This window comes from Prorops nasuta, unplaced genomic scaffold (assembly GCF_024137725.1).
Source record: "Prorops nasuta isolate Cenicafe-Biocafe unplaced genomic scaffold, Cenicafe_Pnas_1.2 PNAS00008, whole genome shotgun sequence".
NCBI lineage: Eukaryota > Metazoa > Arthropoda > Insecta > Hymenoptera > Bethylidae > Prorops > Prorops nasuta.
The window spans coordinates 5,298,740-5,317,700 of NW_027116805.1; the positions used below are offsets into that span (position 1 = coordinate 5,298,740).

Sequence of the window (18,961 nt, forward strand, 5' to 3'; positions counted from 1 at the left end):
CCTTCCAACCCCTTGCGAGTCTCACGCTACGATTGATGCAGGATGGATACTAAGATCAAAGCATCGATCTACCAAACTATTTCATTTCCTGGCAGAACGGAATTCCGTGCATCCTATTAGCCACCTTCTTCTATTCTCTCTCTCTCTCCCTCTCTGTGTATCCCTGTTTCTTGCAACCGTACCTCCAATGCGATACACAGGTACTTCAAAAGAAGTCATTTGTTTGAGAGTAAAAAGTAGGAAAAGAAGAGGAGGGGGAGAAAAATTGAAGGACGATTAGCCGGGAGGCACGTGCTCGTTGCAAGATTTACGAAGTGACGGTGGCTGGGCACATCCGGCCAAGGTTTTATTTATCAAAATGATCGTCTGAGAACTGCGCGAGAGTGGACGACAACACGCGGCAAAGATCGAAGGAAGGGACGAGAGGGGGGGGGGGATGGGTAGAGGGGCTGAGAGGGAAAAGGAAAGAAGGAAGGTGGTACGTATACAAGGTGATTTATGGGAGCAACACCTGACGGCGTTTTGTTCGCTTTTGCATTACAGAAAGAGAAAGGAACAAGGAGGGGGGAGCGGGAAGAGAGAGAGAGAGAGAGAGAGAGAGAGCGTTGTTGTTGCGTTGGCAGCCAGTTCCGCCTTTTTTGCCCTCCTCGCGCCCCATTAGTAATGCCTTGGTCATTACGAACCCCATTCGATTTCTCGCGGCTAATAAATCCCGATAAAATTCCACCCTACTCCCCCCCCCCCCTTCTTTCTTCCCCCACCAACAACCCAACAACACCTGGTCAAGCTGACGTAACAAGACCCTAATCCCTATTAACTACATATCAAATGAAATGGAAATTACTCAACGATAATATTCTACCACGACCGAGAGAAGAGAGTTTTACATCTCTCGTGAACCGAATCGACAAATTTCTTGGAGAAAAGAAACTTGTTCGATTAATTCGAGAAGTTTATTCCTCGGATTGTCTCCAAGGAGAGAATGAATTCGTCGAGTGTACTTAATGCGGAGCTATCGAAGGAAGAAAAGGTGTGGAGGTATACTATAAGGTGAAACAGGCGATCGGAGGGAACGAGGCTCTGTACTATTCGCGTAATTAGTTGGCCAACGATAATGAGTCCGCCATTATGCCAGAGGATCGCCAGTTAATTAGGCTGCCTCTAGATTTATCGCGATAGTTGAATATCTTCCCTACTACCACTACTCCCCCCCCCCTTCCCTTCCTACTCTTTCTCCGTTCAGAAACCAATGAGAGCCCTTTCTTTATCCTTGATGCGTGCTGCACTGAACATAACAAAAAATGCAGTCAATTTCCAGTTTGCCATTCCCTTGGGGAATAGATAAATAAATGTTGTTCGCGGTGAATATGGCAAAAAAATTTTCAAACGCAAAATGTTAATTTCAGGAGCTTCGATAGTGAACTATATTGTGGTAAGGAGGGAGGGTTTTGGTAGCAGGGCTCTTGTCACGATAATTGAATAGCTTGTATTACAATGGGCGTAAACAAATGAAGACAATAAATTAATTTAATTCGTCGATACGCAGAAAATTTTGCGAGCGCTAAAGTTAAATTTCAATATAATCTACATTTCAATAATAAATGATGTAGGGGAGAGTGAGGAGGGTTTTGATATCGTAACATTTGTCACGATGTTTGAATAGCTCGTACTACAATAAGAATGTGAAAATAAAGACTGTAAATAAATGCAATTCGTCGTTTGGCAGAAAATTTTGCAAATGCGAAACGAGCGTTTCAAGAGTTTCAATAATGAATATTATTGTGTGGTAAGGAAGGAGAGTATTGGTAACAAGGCTGTTGTCACGATAATTGAATAGTTTGTATTACAATGAGTGTAAACAAATGAAGACGATAAATAAATTTAATTTGTCGATTGGTTGAAAATTTTGCAAGTGCGAATGTTTAATTTTGACAAACCCATTTTAATAATAAATGATACAGGGAAGAGTGAGGAAGGTTCTGGCATCATTACTCTTGTGGCAAAACTTGCTTGGCTGGTGGTGCAATTTGAATAAAAAAATGAAGACCACATAAATTCATGTAATTCGTCGATGGGCAGAAAATTTTGCAAAAACAAAAGGACGATTTAAAGAGTTTCAACGAACAATGGTATAATGGTGAGAGAGGAGGTTTTCAGCGTCGGTGCTTTTGTATCAGCTTTTGTAACAGTTAATGTTGGACAAAAGTGATTGGCCGAATCGGGCTTCACCCATTGACCCAGCTTGTTCAGCCGGTAAAACGGAGCTTTCGTCACGGTATCGTGGCTTTACAGCGATTTGTGCCACGCGCTATCCCCCTACCATGGTTACTCGTGCCCTTCAGCCCTTTACCACGATGAGCAGTTTGCAAATTCTCACAGTCCCTCGATAATGGAAATCTCTCGATCGCTCGTAACCTCTCGCACCTTATCGTTGGCTGAAAAAAATTTGCAACGTGCGAAAAACTTGTCTATGAAAAAAACTGGGGGGGGGGGGAGGGGGGGAGTTGATAAAATCCATTCGTCGAGTTTTGCCAGTATATTAAATTGCGAGAACTATTGGGGCTGATGGAAGAAGACTCCTCTTGCACAGTGCAAGAAACTCGTTGATTAGCGAATGCATTTTTGGTAAGAATAAAAACAAAGCGGAAAAATGAAGAGTGTGAGAAAACTGGTGATTTTTCTTCGATAAGTCTGAACAGTGACACGTGAAAAATTCTACATAGAGCTACGCTGGTCCAAGCTTTATTTTCTCCCATCGACTTATGGATAAAGCGTGGAAAAAAAGGTGGAAGGATAATGGTATGCACGAGTTACCCAGGCAACGGTTTCGCGATATAGTCGCTATCTCGAGGATAGCAAATTCGAGGCTGGAAAAAGAAGGTGGGGAGAGGGTTTAGGTTGGGGAAAAAGGGGTAGAGGATGGGAGAATGGATAGAAGGAGTGAAAAAGGATAGGGGGGGGGAGGGGTATGAGGGATTTCAAGGGGGAAAAAGCCAGAGACGAATATTTTTGGGTGGTGGAGGGGGGAGGATGAGGACGTGAAAGCAAAAGAGGAATATAGGCTAGTAGTGGCTGGTACGTGTGTGCTATATACAATATGACTATAATACGCGGCATATACGTGGCAGCTTTAAACCTCCTGTCTCTGCAGGATACGCGACCAGAATAATTTATTTATCCGGAAAAAATCCCTTGATGCACCGGACTAAACGTCACCTTAATAATAAAACTCCGAGCGCGTGATCATAGCGAATATCAATTCTAATTTCCACCTTGGCTCACCCCCACCATGCACATAATTATCGTTTCACGCGCCGTTGGACTTAATTAGTTCGCGCTCCCCCAGCATCCTAAACGTTACCGAATTAGCTTCCTCTTATTTCTTCGGCTCGTTTCAAACCCCGCAGTCTGTCTCAGTTATAATGAAGATTCTACGAAAGAAATAGTGGCGAAATTTTCGCAAAATTGTTTCGCCGATATAACAAAAATCTCTATATATATATATATGTGTATATAATGAGGGTGGAAATAATTGTGTCTATTTATCGTGGAGAGCGGATCGATACGATTCTCTCGCGGGACGTAAATCACGCTTACTATGATTACCACGGTCGATAAGGCAGCACGAATCTTCCAGTCGGGACTCGTAAGAAAGGGAATCGAGTAATTATCTGGGACGTTATCTATATCCGGGAGAAATAGCGGAGGGTTGTTGGAATCGAAAAAAATCTTTCGGCGATGGTCGAATAAAAAGAGAGCGTGTTGAGAGGATGAATAAAATAGGGGGAAGAAATTTGTTTCGTCGCGGGGATAAAGATTAAGGCGGGAAATAATTTGGTGATTGGTAAAATTCATTAGGAGAGAAGGGAGTGGAGTTGAATTTGTTCAGGAAATAAATGAAGAGAGGTAAATTTGTGTTGGGCTGGGCTGATGGTGCAGGGGTGTTATCTGCTTGCTGGAAATGCAAATCCGGCCACAAGAAAATTCCAAGGGGGCAAAACTCGACTTCGTCTTTGGATTTATTCGAGTCCATTGCCGTCCTTCCGCTGCGTTTCCATTTACAAAGAAAACAGACGCGCTCGTGCGAAAAGCTAGCGCGAGTCGCAAGCTTCTCTCTCTCTCTCTCTCTCTCTCTCCCTCCTATCGAGCTTTTCTTCCACCTAAAAATCTCCGCTGGAAATACGTGTACTTCCACTTTTACATCTTTATGCACACACACACAAACACACACACACTCGCATTCACACAGACTGCCTCTCCATAGGTGTGTTTATTTTTATACACCGCGCGTCTGTCTCTGCGCGTGTTTACGTGTGCTTTTCTCCGTTTTTCCGTCGGTCCGTGCTTCGCTCGTTGAGCTTTCGAGCTTTCACCAAAAGTGAAGCGGATGTGAAAAGAAACAAATCGCGTAGTCGAGATTGTTCATCGGAAGGGAAAGAAAGGGGAGTCGTGTTTCGAGCTTTCGTGCAAAATTAAAAAACTGAAAATTCCAACGCGCGACGCTCGCAGTCTTGTAAAAAGGTTTCCGCTCGATTTTGATCGTTTGGCGAAGTGCGCTGCGAATGGGACGTAAAGCCGTTACGCTCTGTATAATGTTTGCGTGTATATATACAAGTGTACGCATTTCGAGTATATATATATATATATATAGAGAGAGAGAGAGAGAGAGAGAGGACGCGCTCGCTGATGGAAAAGTGTGGCAAAAGTGGGAAGAAGCAGGATATGTCGGAGCTTTTTGGAATATTAGTGTCTCGTGGACGTTGGATTCCGGCGAAATCCAACTAATTCCTCGCTGCGTTAACTTTGCCCCGAGCATTCCTTCGTGATGATATAGTTGCTTGCTCTTAAACTAAAGCGTCGAACGTGGCGAGTGCACACACACACATACACACGTGCATACAAACATAGTACAGCGAGTATAATACCGCTGAAGCTCCGGAGTTGCAAAACTTCCGGTTTGGAGATATCCTGAGAGAGAGAGAGAGAGAGAGAGAGAGTGGGGAGGGAGGAGGGGGGGGGGGGAGGGATAAACCGCGAAGCAACTCCACACCACAACTGACAGTCGTCGATATTAATCAGAGCATTCGACAATCCAGGAAATTAATACGTCCACGGAGAAACTCATTATAAACAGCTAATACAGAGGAAATCCCTGGTTGTTTACGCAATCGACTTAACCTTTTTATTCCTTACTCAGCTACTATCGTTAATTATACACGAATGTCATTAAATATAGATTTTAATTATATAGAATCTTTTGAAGGGAGACTCACCGGAGCAAATTTTGGACCTCTGAATCAGCCAAGTCTGCAGAGCCAGACGCTCCTGGTGCCTGCAGAAGAATTCGGGTCGGATGCCGTTTCTCTTGAGGAAGTCGTCGCACTTCCGGAAGACCGTTAGGGCAGCCTCGACTTCCGCCAGGTCCACAAAGCCACCGGAGCTCCGCCTCGAGGACGACGATCTCTCCTCGTAGGTTTCGTCCGGCAGAAGCGTACCGTCCATTTCCGACTGGTTCTCCGATTTTTCCACGGAGTTCTCGCTGCTGGCGCGGCTCCCCGGGATCCTGGGCCGTCCGATGCACATGTTGAAGCCCCGGGGGCCGTCCGCCAGATCCTGGGGCCTCAGCAGACACGTCAACGAGCGCATCTCGATGAGAGAATCAACGGAGACTCGGGAGAGAAGTACCAATCTCGCGATTTCTTGTACGACGCGCGTGGGAATCTTCTTTACCGACCGTAGGTAATCCTTAAGGCGATCCTGGATACCTCGCATCTTCCAGAACGCGCCGGTCCCTCGCTGCCCCGCCTCCGGCTATTCTCCTCGTTCTTCATCCCCGACAGCTTCTCATCATCCCCTGAAATCCATGAATGCTCTTCGTCAATTTATAAAACCCCTCAGCGACGCGCTTATCGTAATTTCCATCGCTGGTAGTTCGCCACCTTATTTATCAAAATTTGCCCCATTCAGGCATCGAGGCGCTTCTTAGCCAATTAGCGAAGCATTAGCAGAATCGACTTTTTCCCACGAAGATTTATGGATAGTCGCTTATAGCGGAAACCGGGACGAACTCTGTGGAATTAATGAAACTTGCTCGGGGTCTTCTGCACTGGCGAACGGGAACGATCCGAACGTTCAAAATGAAGTCTCCAGTGCCCACTTTGTGGCTTCCAGGAACGAATTGTACGACTCGTACCAAGTAACATTGCTCGATGTAGGGCCGGCTTAGCGCATTAATTAGCAATAACAAGCAACGGATTCGGCTCGCGAAAGGATCACCGCAGCACGCGAGCACATCGACTCTAATTAATTGCGCTTGATTGCCAATAAAATTCCCTCTCGCCCCAGTCTTGTCCAGCCTTGATTACTATATAAAACGACCAACTTTGAAAAAATCTCAACTTTATCCAAAACTCTCCCTCCTGCCATTGTTTCCAAAATATTTCATTTGTATAATATGTACATATAAAGAGTGGAAAATCCAAACGTTCCAAATGCCAATTTCTTAAAAACTAAAATTTGTTTTTAAATAAGTTCCATAAGTGTCTCAAGGCTAATATCCTTCGATACCTTCTGAGTGGTGTACTAATTAAAATTCATTAAAATATTGTCTACAGCATTCCCAAATATATAACCTTACCATTTTTAACAGCATATATAGTTTTATTACTTTGTTGAGAAAAAGCAAAACAAAAGGTGCAAAGAAAGTTTGGAATTTCCACTCTTCGTACACACATATATATTTGTGAGTGACAGTAAACAGATGGGAGTTCGATAGATTGCAACACAGACGATGGGTAATTCGTCGGTGGGAATTCCGGGATCAAAATATCATTTCTGGATGGGTAGTCGTTGAATCCGTGGCATTAAGGATGCAGTGAGTACGGGTGGGAGCACGATACAGGATAGTTTGCTTAGCATAAATGCTTTCTAAGCCAGGTGGGGTGTATCGATTCTCGTATCGAGCGTGGAAACTGTGTGTAATCTGATAAAATCACAAGGTTAGTGGGGACAGAAGGAGCTTAGAAAGCTTAGAAGAGAATATCGTCGCTGTGGGAATTGGGATGAAAGTTTAAAGGAGATACGTTGCAGAGGTACGGGGGTGGGGATGGATGGAAGGAAGTTGCAGTGGAAGAGCCGGGGTTGTTTGTTGGAGATTGGAAGGGGAATGGCGAGGAACAGAGATGCAGGAGGAGGGGAGGGGGGAATCGAGGGGTTAAAATTTATCGTTCGCTAATACGCATTAAATTCGTCGGACGTGAATTTATCAGACCTGTCGCCGGCTATTTCTACTTGAGCGTTGAACGGGGAGAGATACCGGTAAGCAGAGTGGATCACGCGTGCCTGCACGAATATGATACACGAGCGTACGGGAATAATGCGTGGAATAATATCGTAGAGTCGCTTTTATGGCCCCGCTTTCTGCGAAACTCGTCGAGTGGAAGATATACAGATAGCTGAAGCTTCTTCTTGCATCGGGCCAGATAACGTCTTCATTCTCCGGGGGGTAAAAGAAAACGGAAAAACTCTCATCTCGACTCGGAGATAAACAGAAACCCGTGAAAAAAAATGTAAGAGACGCGCGAAGACGCAAGATGGTTCGATTCGCCGACCTCGCAACTCGATCTCGCGCGAAAAAGCAACAATTTTTCATTCCGCGTCGATCGCCGCGACTTTCCTCATTTTCGCATTATCGTTATTATTCTTATCGCTCTGGATGAATCCCAGCGTCGCACACTCGGACCGTTTCCTTCTCGTATAGGCACAGCCACGCTATATATATCGGAACCAATCATCAATTTTGCGCTTCCGCGATGCGGACGAGTTTCGCGCTCCGGTGATTCCAAGCACTGGAATTTTCTGCAATTTTGTGTCCACGAATACACCCGTTCCCTCCGTTAGCTTCCGCTTTGTTCCCCTCGCGCAGAGTCCCGGCGCGAGTCTCGTTGGCAGGATTAATTTTGTCGTCCGTCCACCAACGGGGTTCTCCACTGGCGGAAAGTGAAAGAAGCGGAGCGATTCGCGAGGCGGAGGGATCAATGGAGTTACGGGCGCAAGACTCGGATATTCGAGAGTGGGCATCGTGTTCGCGGGATGCTGGATCGTCCATGTTCTTATTCACTGTGGGTGGCACGCGTGTCTCTCGTAGCCTCCCCCTCCCCTTGCCTCGTCGTGTGTCACGCCGAGGATCGTACAAGGCGATCGTGATCGGGAATAACCACCTCCCCTCCCCCCTCCTCTGCTATACACGGAGCAGCCCCTATGCAAATCGGATATATCTTCCGGTTTGATTTTCGCCGTGATAGCTCACTCAACTTCGGACACGGCTCGTGTCTATATATATATATATATATATGTGCGATTTTATTTTCATTCCGAGACTGACGTGGGCCGCTTGAACTGCACGAGGAACGAAACTCGCGAGGAAGATCCATCAAAATGTTGAGTCCAGCGGGTTCCGGCAAAAATCGGACGAGGAGAGGCGAGGAGTTAACGCTGATCGAGGTACTTTGAGAAGTTTAAAACCAGCCTGATGTATGTGGGAGATACAAATAAGTGGATAGAGGAGTGGAATAATTTTACGAATTGGGGGAGGAAGCAACGATTTGGGTGAGCAGGCTGATAAATAAAAAGAGGAAGGTGAGAGCTGGTCGAGGCGAGCTCGGTGCAGCCGGGGGACACGTGGAAGAGGAGCGTGCAATAATTTTCTTTCGACGCGCGTGTAAGTCTTAAAGGCTCTCTCTTGTATATATAGTATATAATAGTATCTCTCTCGTTCCTCGATCCTTGGCGCGTACGTTAAGTATTCGCCAACAGCAATCCGAGGGTTCTACATGCTCGAGATTGAAAAGAGCACAGTCTTTTGAGGATGTTGTGATAAAAGAATTTTTTAATGTGATATTTTTTTGATATTTTAATAAAGAAAAATTGAAAAGTGAAACTTTTTTCTTGTTTTATTTAATAGAGGAAGCGATGCAGTTTTTACGTTGGTATTAGTTTTTTTTTCACTTCTTGGTACACGTGGGCAGTAGGGGGGAGGGGGAGTATTACGGTGTTAAGGGTCTGTTGGGGGTGAAGAGGCGTGATAGACGAGCCGATACGTTCCCACGCGATGTAAGCGCGAGCGGAGAACCCTGAAAGTTCCACTCTTGGCCAATGGTGGGCGGTTATGGGGCCGCAGGGCCCTCGGGCCCCCTAATCACAGGCTCGCCCGCACTTGCACGCACAACACATGCGTCCTTAAAAGCCAAGTAATACCAATGCTCTTAAATACATGCTGTTAAAGCCCCTACTACCACCGAAACCTCCCACCTCTCCGATACTCCTCCTTTTTCTACTCCCCCCCCCCCCCCACTCCATTTACTGCTCCTTCTCCTTCTCCTCCTCACCTTGCCCACCTGTTCCAGCTTTGCACTTAAATCTTAAATTCCATTATTTCACTTCCATCGACTCTATACTTACTCTATTTTCTATTTCCTTTATCGTTCCACCAAAATCAAGTAGAAACAGAAGTTTTAAAAGCAAATGGAAGAAAGAATTAACCGATGGTGGTACGAGAATTAAAAATCATTTTATAATAATTAAAAAACTGTGGTTCGTATATATACGAGAGGTTGGAAGTTTCACGATGATAAAATTAGCAGAACAAATTATGAGAGTATATAGTATATATGTGTAAGAAGCTTTTCAAGAGCTTTGCGGGAGAACGGACATCCGTGGCGAAAGCTTTGAAATATTCCGAGCACGACCAACTTATTTATTTCCAGGCTCTCTCCAGAGACAAGTCGAGGGCAGGAAAAGCTGAATTTTCCGGTAGTGGCAGAATTTTCATTATATATTTTTGTTTAAAAATCGCGGAAGTGACGTGACGCAACGGGTGTGATTCGCCAAGACTTTTATCGGGGGAGAATTAGAGTCTCGTCGCTCGGCAGTAGAAAATCCCGCAGTGGTAAGACACGTGAGATGTGCGAGTGGCGGCGAATCGGTCTGATCGTGCACTCAACGCAATTTGATATTTTGCAGCGAGGCAATCGAGATAATTCGGTATATCGGTTCGACACGCGAGAAAATCGTAAAAGCTCCGAATTGCTGGAATTTTCGTCGGAATTGCAGCGGCAGGCGGAACGGGAGGCACGCGTGAACGTTACCGGGAAATCTGCGTGCGGATTCCGCGGCTTCTCACGAAAAACAGGAAGATCTTCTCACGATCGAGATGCCGGATGCTGAGGAGAGTCACGTGACCTTCGCCCGCTACAGAGATCCCGATGAGCAACGGCCGTGGACGACTACACACGGCATTTTCCACTTACCAACATTTTCCCATTTCGGCCTTCGATCTCCATCCCCTCCTCCCCCCCCCCCCCTCTCGACCGCATCGATCCACCAAAATTTTCACTCCGCTCGCTAATTAATTTCACGCTCGTTTATTTCTTCAACAATCGCGCCTCGATCGAATTTACGAAAGTTATCCAACCACTAATTACACGGTCGTTGGGTCGATTTTTCCTGCAGCACAGCGTGAAAACGAGAGTGTCCAAAAATTTTCACGAGGCGAGCTGACGACGTGAAATCATAATTTGCTCGTTGGCCTGTTAAGGCTTATTATTTCGTCTCTTCAGGGTCCGTTACCTCGTATTAAGCGATGTTTTAAATCACGCCGGACAAGTTTTGCCATACGGTATTCTCTGTGAAGAGCTGAAATATTCTCGATAAAGGGAGTGGGGATATTGCTGGAGAAATATAAACTATATATATATATATATATATACTTCCTTGCTGGACCCTGACCGCTCAAACTACCATTCGTGGATAAGAAAATAATAAGCTGACGAGACCTCGCAATTCTATGGGATTTATGCGTTGACCTTGACAAAATTTGACACTCGTAAAAATCGCAGTCCATGCGTAAATCAGCCAACAAAATGAGCCAAGAACAAACAGACTCGGCTTAACGAGAAAAAAGTTTTTTTTTCTTTCGGAACGTCATATGTTACACACGTGCATATATATATACATATGCATATAGGTACCGGTGCGCTCCGTTTGTGTCGAGACTCTTAGGCGGTACACTAATATCCGGAAGATCCAAGGATACTTATTTTTGTATATAAATGATAAAAGGCTTTTTTTAGCCAGCATGGGCTCTCTCATCCATAGTACCTATAATCTTCCGGATCGACCATTATTCAAATAACACGCTGAAACGAGAAAAGTATCTTCTCTGGCTCACGTATATACACGTACTTGTACGTGTATGCGCGCGTGTATGTATAAACGCATATACCACTTTTTCTATTTTCACAAGTGAAAAAAGATCCATATAATTAATCCCCGTCGTGTTTCGCTTTTGGCGTAGCGCTTATTTCCACGGCAGGTGCGAGAAAAAATCTTAAACGCTCCTTTTAATTTGAATCGGGGCCACTCGTTAACTGGAGCGAGTTACCGCTGGTTGGAAGGATGCTTGCGGGCCAGAATGTAATTTACATTCGTTCGTTTGATATCAAATGTCACCTTAATCCCCTTTGAGCGTGGATTACGCCGCTACTAATGCGACCGGTATACTTCATCGCTTTAAAACCCACGTCTCTATTTCCCTCTCTTTCTCTCCCTCCTCCCCCCCCCCTCCTCTCCCTTTCTCTTCGCCTTTAAAAAATACTCCAGCCCGTCATTAACCCGTAATTACGCCCAGCTAAGGAATTCTTCCACCTTTAGCGGCTACCCTATGAGAAAAAATACAGGAAATCTTTTTGAGGTTAATCCAATTAAGCGTTTAATATATTAAGAGCAAACGTTTATGCAAGGGTAGATAAAACTGTAGAGATAAGCTTTTTATTTGTTTCTCGATATTTAAATGAATCAATGATCGAGCGTCCAATCGTTTTTATGTAATTTTATTCGTGGGATATATGGAGTGTCGTGGAGTCCCGACGGAGTCTGGAAAAGAATCTCACTGCAAGATGGCTGGTTTTTGTACAGTTGGTAACCCTGACCCTTGACCCTCCGCTTGCTGTGCGATATACCATATAATTAGAGGGTCAGACCAGCTGGAATCTCCTCGACCCACTCCTCCCGAAGGCCCAACTCCCGTGCGGAATCTGAAAACGAGCGGTCTTCGAAAAATGCAGCAGAAACGGCCAACCGCAGATTTGCTTTTCCTAACCTAACCTCCACTGCTGAGTCTCAACCTCTTCCCGCGCGCTAACTCAGTCATTAGCTACGGCAAACGGAACTTGTCGGATTTTCTCCGACAGGGATCAACTCGTGTGGCGCAAGGAAACCGAGACTAAGATCGATAAACTTGGAGGAGTTCCTGAAAATCGATGAAAAGTATTTTCAAGAGCAAATATCGATCTTTGTTGGAAACTATATATAGGCCGATGTAGGTGCAGGATGCGTGAGATGGGAAATTGTTGAAGTGTGGATTATATTGGACTATCGAAGCAATAAAAATAATATTTTTCTCATAGGAAGCGCGTCGGTAAGGTAGAGCGGATACAAAGGGGGAATCCCCAGGATTATTTTCTTGTCTTTGCTACTGTCGGCGGGCTTAACAGAGAAGGAAAAAAAGAGAGGGGTGGCAGAGGCAGACGAAGAAGAGGAGAAGGAATAAAAGAAAGGACGAAGATGCTGCGATAGTAAAATGTATGGCTAGCCAGCAGTCTTAGAGCAGATAGGACTTAGGTTCGTATGGGTACAATCACTACAAGCTCCATATTTACACGCGTATGCGTCCCGTGTATACCAGGGTTCCTCTCTTTACCAGCTAATCTTTCATCTTAGATCGCATTCCCCTTCACCTTCGCTGCGCCGTGCTCAGCATCCTTTCAGGATTCTCTTATTTGATAAATCCACTCGCTGCCCTTAAAATTCACTCGACAAATTAATTCTGAAAATTTCTTCCATTAATCCTGCCACGAATCCTCCATACAATTTATTTAAACAAAGGGACGAGAAAAGCCAGCACGATGATATCTCGTTCGAGCGAAGAGTGGGAGAACTGGTGGGGGTGAGAAGGAGTCGTGAAAAATAGCGAGAGGAGCACGCGGGATTGGGGGGAATTATTTGGACAAAAAAGTGGGGGGGGGGGGGAGGCGATTAGCTTTTCTGGAAATCCATTTGGCATTTGTGCTCGCTCGAGGCCGTCCTTAAGCATTTATGAGCACTGAAAGAACTACTGGAAAAGGCCCTAGCCCCTAATGTGTGGCGCAGTCGTCGCTATAGTCACGTAGCGAACGGCGGAAGTTATTTTACGAGCACTCAGCGGCGCGCGCGCGCCTCTACAGGAAGTGGTGCAACTTACCCACATCGATAATCTTTACAGTAGCGCCGCGTCGCGTTAAATCGTAGTCTCAGGCTCCATATTTTTGCCGTTCGTACCGGTAAACGCTTATGCCTGAGTTCCGGGCAAATAATTCCAGCTGGCTCGTAAAAGAGGCCGGCTTGTTGAAATAACTCGAAAAGAAAGTCTTATCGGCGCGGACAGAATAATTTGCATAAGAATGGATTCCCAGTAGTTAATGGAACGACCGTGTCAGCCCCGATCGTAATTAGTTTTTATATTATTTTACGTTAAATCGTTGGAGCCTCGTAAGAGAGTCATGCCGGAAGTGCAGGGGGATTTCTTGGTTAGTTAGGTTATGGTACAGTGGCGCGCGAGTTTCCTCCCGGGAGGATCGTCCAAAGCTAATTTTATGAACGAATACAGGGAGCTCGTGTGGCAAAATAATTTATCGGACTAATTTAATTAATTCAAAGGACGCCATGCTCACTGCTGTTTGTTGTTGCTGCGCGTAGCGTCCGAGGTAGAGCGAGAGAGGCGCTATGTTCCGGGAAAGGAGGGGAGGGGAGGGGGGAGAGCCTGTTGGTAGGTACAAACGGCACGAATGGTAAACATAGCGCTGTGGAATAACGCGCCATTGTATTGTAATACAGTTTAAGCAAGTAATAAGACACGCTTACAAGTATTTAGAATGTACCGAGTGTCCAGCTTTAGAGTTACATGAGTAATCGCTCGTAGATCTGTTTGAGCTTCTCGTGGTATTCGGTGCAAAACAGCGGGCAAAGCAAATAAAGGAAAGCAACGAAAAGTGTCTCTGATAATTGAAGAGGTTAATCGAAGGAGAATAGACTGGAGAGAATGGATGTGTAAACGAGGGAAATGCAAGGAAATAGAAAAAGTAGATGGAACGAGTCTTGAAGAGGGAGCGAAAAGGGAGGAGAAGAAAGTGGAGAATTGACCAAAGTTGTGCGAGGCACAGTCACGATTTTGTATTCATGCATTTTACATGTGTATTGTTGAGGGCTTTAGATAGAATGATTTCATTCGTTCCCGACGGATACGCTTCGTTTTTCTAACAGTACATAATACCCCGCGATAAGGTATCTATCTATCTCTACCGAATAACATTTATCCTACGAAATTTCCACGAGATATTCCATTCCTCTGAAAATTTCTCCATTGATTTCAAGGACTTTTCGAATAATATATATACCCTTTTACCAAAGTCTGCTTAAATATGCATGTATATACATTAGGGTGGTCATTAAAAAAAAATTGTTGGCGGATCCTTAAAAAATACTAGTATTTGATAAGAAACTACAGTGGTTTAAACCTGTGGCCTGACAAATGATGGAAACACGTGCCTCAATGCGATCAAATATAATTTTCGAAGAATTTTAGTTTTTCGTAGATAACTCATTAAATATTCGATTCTATGAAAAAATGCATATAACCTTTTCTCTGAAGAATTAAATTCTACATAATAAAGATTCTATACATTTTTCTTCTAGAATGCATACTAATCGAGATATTCTTGAAAAATCAATCCTCTTTTTCGTTTTACACATTATATTGATATGTTTCTATGAATAATTATTTTTAGTTTACCATACAATTAACATATTTTATTAAATTAAGAGAAATAAAATGTGTAACTACAGCGAAATAAGAATAACTATTCATATGAGCATATGTCAATATAATGTGTATAAACGAAAAAGAGGATCGATTTTTCAGGAATATCTCGATTAGTATGCATTCTAGAAGAAAAATGTATAGAACCTTTATTATGTAGAATTTAATTCTTCAGAGAAAAGGTTATACGCATCTTTTCATAGAATCGAATATTTAATGAGTTATCTGCGAAAAACTGTAAAATTCTTCGAAAATTATATTTGATCGCAATGAGGCACGTGTTTCCATCATTTGTGTCAGGCCACAGGTTTCAACCACTGTAGATTCTCATCAAATACTAGTGGTTTTTGGGGATCCGTTAAAAATTTTTTTTTAACGACCACCCTAATATACATACATATAGAAGCTAGTCTATAGAGAAAAACAAATTTAAGAAATAAATTTGTTTCTCGACTGTGCAACACCGATGCTCGATTGATCGAAGGAGAAATGAAAGGAAAGATTATTCTTCTACCAGAGAGACGTACGGCTCAAGTTTCATGGTAGCTAGAACTGATCCTCTTAACGACTCGTTTCGTAACGCACGATCGAGAATTCGATGTGACAAGAAGTACAAAAAAACAGCAACAACAAGGGAGAAGAGGACGGGGGGATAAGAAACGGGGATCAAGGAACACGAAACGCGATGCCAGTCTGGATACTCTACCTCGCGCTGCTGGCTAAGGAGAGTTTCATCCCGACTAATATCGGTTTCTCTCTCGATCCTCGGTCAATCGGACGTTATATACTTTATACCATACCCCCGTGCCTCCGCCCTTATTCTTCGATCAACGAGCAAAGTTGTACAAACACGATTGCTAAAAAAAGATAAATAGTCCCTCTCTGTGGTGATGAGGAGTCATATACATTGATATAGGGGGAGTGGAAAGAATGTGGAGGATTAAGAAGACAGAAAAGGATCTTAGAGACAAGATAAAGGATGAGAGGAGAGTGGGGAAAGAGGGGGGGGGGGGGAGGATGTCGAGAGCAGAAACAAGAGTGCCGGTTCGTAGGCGTGAGTGTCGAAAACTCGAGCGTGGAAGGACCGACGACCGCAAGCGCAAACTGCAAAGAGGAATCAGCTTTGGACGGTTGCGGACGTTTATCAGCGATGGAGTCGACACATGAATGGCCCCGGATGGACGTGCGAGTTTTTGCGCGGGCCTGGAATATTTTCAGCGGCTCCTATTTCGTCCTGGAAAGGGCTGCTCGCCTCTCTGGGAAAAGCAGGCGTTTTATCGAAAACATCTCAGGATTCCTGACGAAAATTCATTATTCCCACTGGCGAAACCTAATATCCAGCCTCCGATCTCTAATTAATCCTTGTGACGATGGGATGAGCCGGAAAGGAGGAAAAAGCCATCACACAGACGGGAATGTAGGATGGAAGGGGGAGGATATTTTAACGAAACAATTAGTGCGTGGTAGAAATACATAGCGGGATATCGAGCGAGTGGATCGAGGATTAGGCCGGAGGAGAAGAAATCGAGAAGATTGAGTGGATTAATTGAATTTCATGAGGGATTTCCGATTTGGTATACGCGATCGGTATAGGCGATCCAGCGGGATCGGGAGTCCCTCAAAGCTGGACGTATGACGTGGGTGATATGCAAATGCGAGAACAAGCATGGAGAGAGAAAGAGTGAGCGAGGATCGGCGACAGGAACGAGGAGGCTAATGAATATTTAAACGAGACTTGCTGCTGGACGTGCCGATTAAATGTATAATTCTCGAATCGCAGCAACGATCAAATCGTTAAACAGTCGTTCCATGCAAATCGCTGGCCGTTTAAGGATATCGCAGCTTCTTTGTACCTGTTCAGCACCGCCACTCGCCTCTCTTCCTCTGCTTCTTCTTCCTCTCCTCGGCGAGATCTACGCTCGAGCGAAATCGGTAAAAGTTGCGTGGTCCAAATGTCCGAACTTATATACCGATGAGATACCGTTGAAAGTGATCGGTATAAGGATGATCGGGTGTCCCGTAGGGGAAACACCGTATATTAAAGATAATAACGGGTTTTCAAAGGATATGTTACACCTGGTATTGACAAATCACTAACGCACGACACAATCACAACTCTCCACTGATGAATCTCTGTAATTATTATTAGTCATGAAGAATTAATATTATCAACGGTAATCAATCACTCGGTTCTCATTAGAAGAATTAAAAATGCCGGCCTAAATATCCCTTAAATCTCTTTGGGCTTTTAATGGAATTCCTGAAAAACGAGTTAATCACTGTTATTCAACGATTACACCTGTCCAGCGTGGGACCTTGATAAGCACTTTTGGTTTGTTTAAATAATTCCCCGTATGCGGCGGAGCTGTAATCAGGCAAATTTATCAGGAAAACAGGCTGTGCGTATAAATTGTAGGGATTTTTTTCTTGTCGCTCGCGCTCGGTGTTATCCATCAAAGTTCGCGGGTACGTGTCAGCAGGCGCGAAGAAAATCACGCGTGGCTAATCGAAGATGACGGGAGCGTTGAATGAACTCGCATTAATTCGAGCCAAGTGCACACAACGCGTTTCTTTGCGCTGCAGAAAATCGTTGCCTGTGAAATTTTCATTAAACACCGATCGACCGATCTCGCAACTTCATTCATCAGTCTGACGAGGAAATTAATTCGCGGCAAACATCAAGGGAACCCAATTCTTCCAAGAATTTTGTTAAGCGATATCGCGAGCGAGGCGTCTCTCTAATAGGGTGTCCTCTCCTCTATTTCTCTGCCCTCTCAACGACAGCGATTAAAATTTCGCAAGCCCCGCTCTTATTCTAAAGAGCAGAGAGAGAAAGAGAGAGAATATTTTATGCTGAAAGCGTGGAAAGTCTGTGATGCATTTATGAGTGAATGCATGAAACCTGGATTGGTTGGTGTACTATGAGAGTAATTAGGGCGGAGGGTGCCTTGGGGCGTGGGTGTCCCTTAAATGGCAATTTTGCGCCAGTCGCGGATCGCGTGACCGTTCAAAAAGCGATCTCGCCGGGACAAACGAGAGCGAAGGTTCAATTAACGGAGATAGAGCTACTCGACGACACGTTAATTCTCCACCTGCGCGTGTGTCACCCCCTTTCTCGCCTCACCACGTGCTACGACACGTTCCTTTATTTATTCTATCCTCGCAAGCGCGCCACACCACGCATCTGCTCCACTCTCATCCCCAATCTTCGAAAATATCCCAAATTCACGCCTAAACGAATCCAACCGAGCCACGAAGATTTTTCTTTCGTCCAATTTCAAACTTTTCCAACGTATTTCCATATTTTTTGTTTTTTGTTTATGTCAAAATTTACCTGTTACTCAATCCAATCCGACATGTTGCTTCCACGATCGATCGAAAATAATTCCTCTTTCTCATCAGCCACTGGTCACAAATATTTTCACGACTTTTCACTGGATCCACAAACACTCGTAATCCCCAGAATATATATGTGTATGCTTACAAATTGAGATCAGCGCTCAAATAAACAGATTTTCCCGGCTGCGGATCCGCGTTGGGAAATCATTTTCAAGAGGCGAGTAGTTTGAATAGAATTTCGCAAAGGTTTCCACGCGATGTTTTTCACCGGGTACCATCCATTTCCGGTTATTCGCGGCAATCACCGAAGATTCTAGGAGGAATTCCCGGTTTTTCCCCGGGACATCAAAGCTGCCGGGTAGAATCATCCATCTGCATATCCATGCTGCATCGGTGAGAGTCACCGAAAAGACGTTCTCGCAAATATTCCTCAATTTTCCGGTCCACTCTTTAACTTGATTATACTTCAAAGACCCGACGAGTCCCGCTTGACGAACGATTCACCTCCCAGCCCCTTTTTCCTTCTTTCTTTTTCAAGGCCGCAGCTTTTCCTCGATATTCCGCCGGATAATGCCGTCGAACTTCCACCGTCGCGTCCCCGGAGGTTCCCGGAAAAGCGACAATTTTCCCGCCTCGAAAACTCACGGCTAAAGAAAACCGGAAGTCCGTCAACACCGGAGGTTCCGCACTCGCGCAAGAGCACCGATTCTT

At 44.6% G+C, this 18,961-nt stretch overlaps 1 protein-coding gene across 1 annotated transcript in view; it reads right to left on the reverse strand.

Annotated features, from left to right (window-relative positions):
- dachs (unconventional myosin-IXb-like dachs) overlaps positions 1 to 5,646 on the reverse strand; it is a 32,477-nt gene extending 26,831 nt beyond the window's left edge. The window contains exon 1 of the mRNA XM_066730857.1: positions 5,274 to 5,646. Within this exon, the coding sequence (XP_066586954.1) occupies positions 5,274 to 5,646 (373 nt within the window). The remainder of the gene's footprint in view (positions 1 to 5,273) is intronic.
- Between the last annotated feature and the right edge of the window lie 13,315 nt (positions 5,647 to 18,961).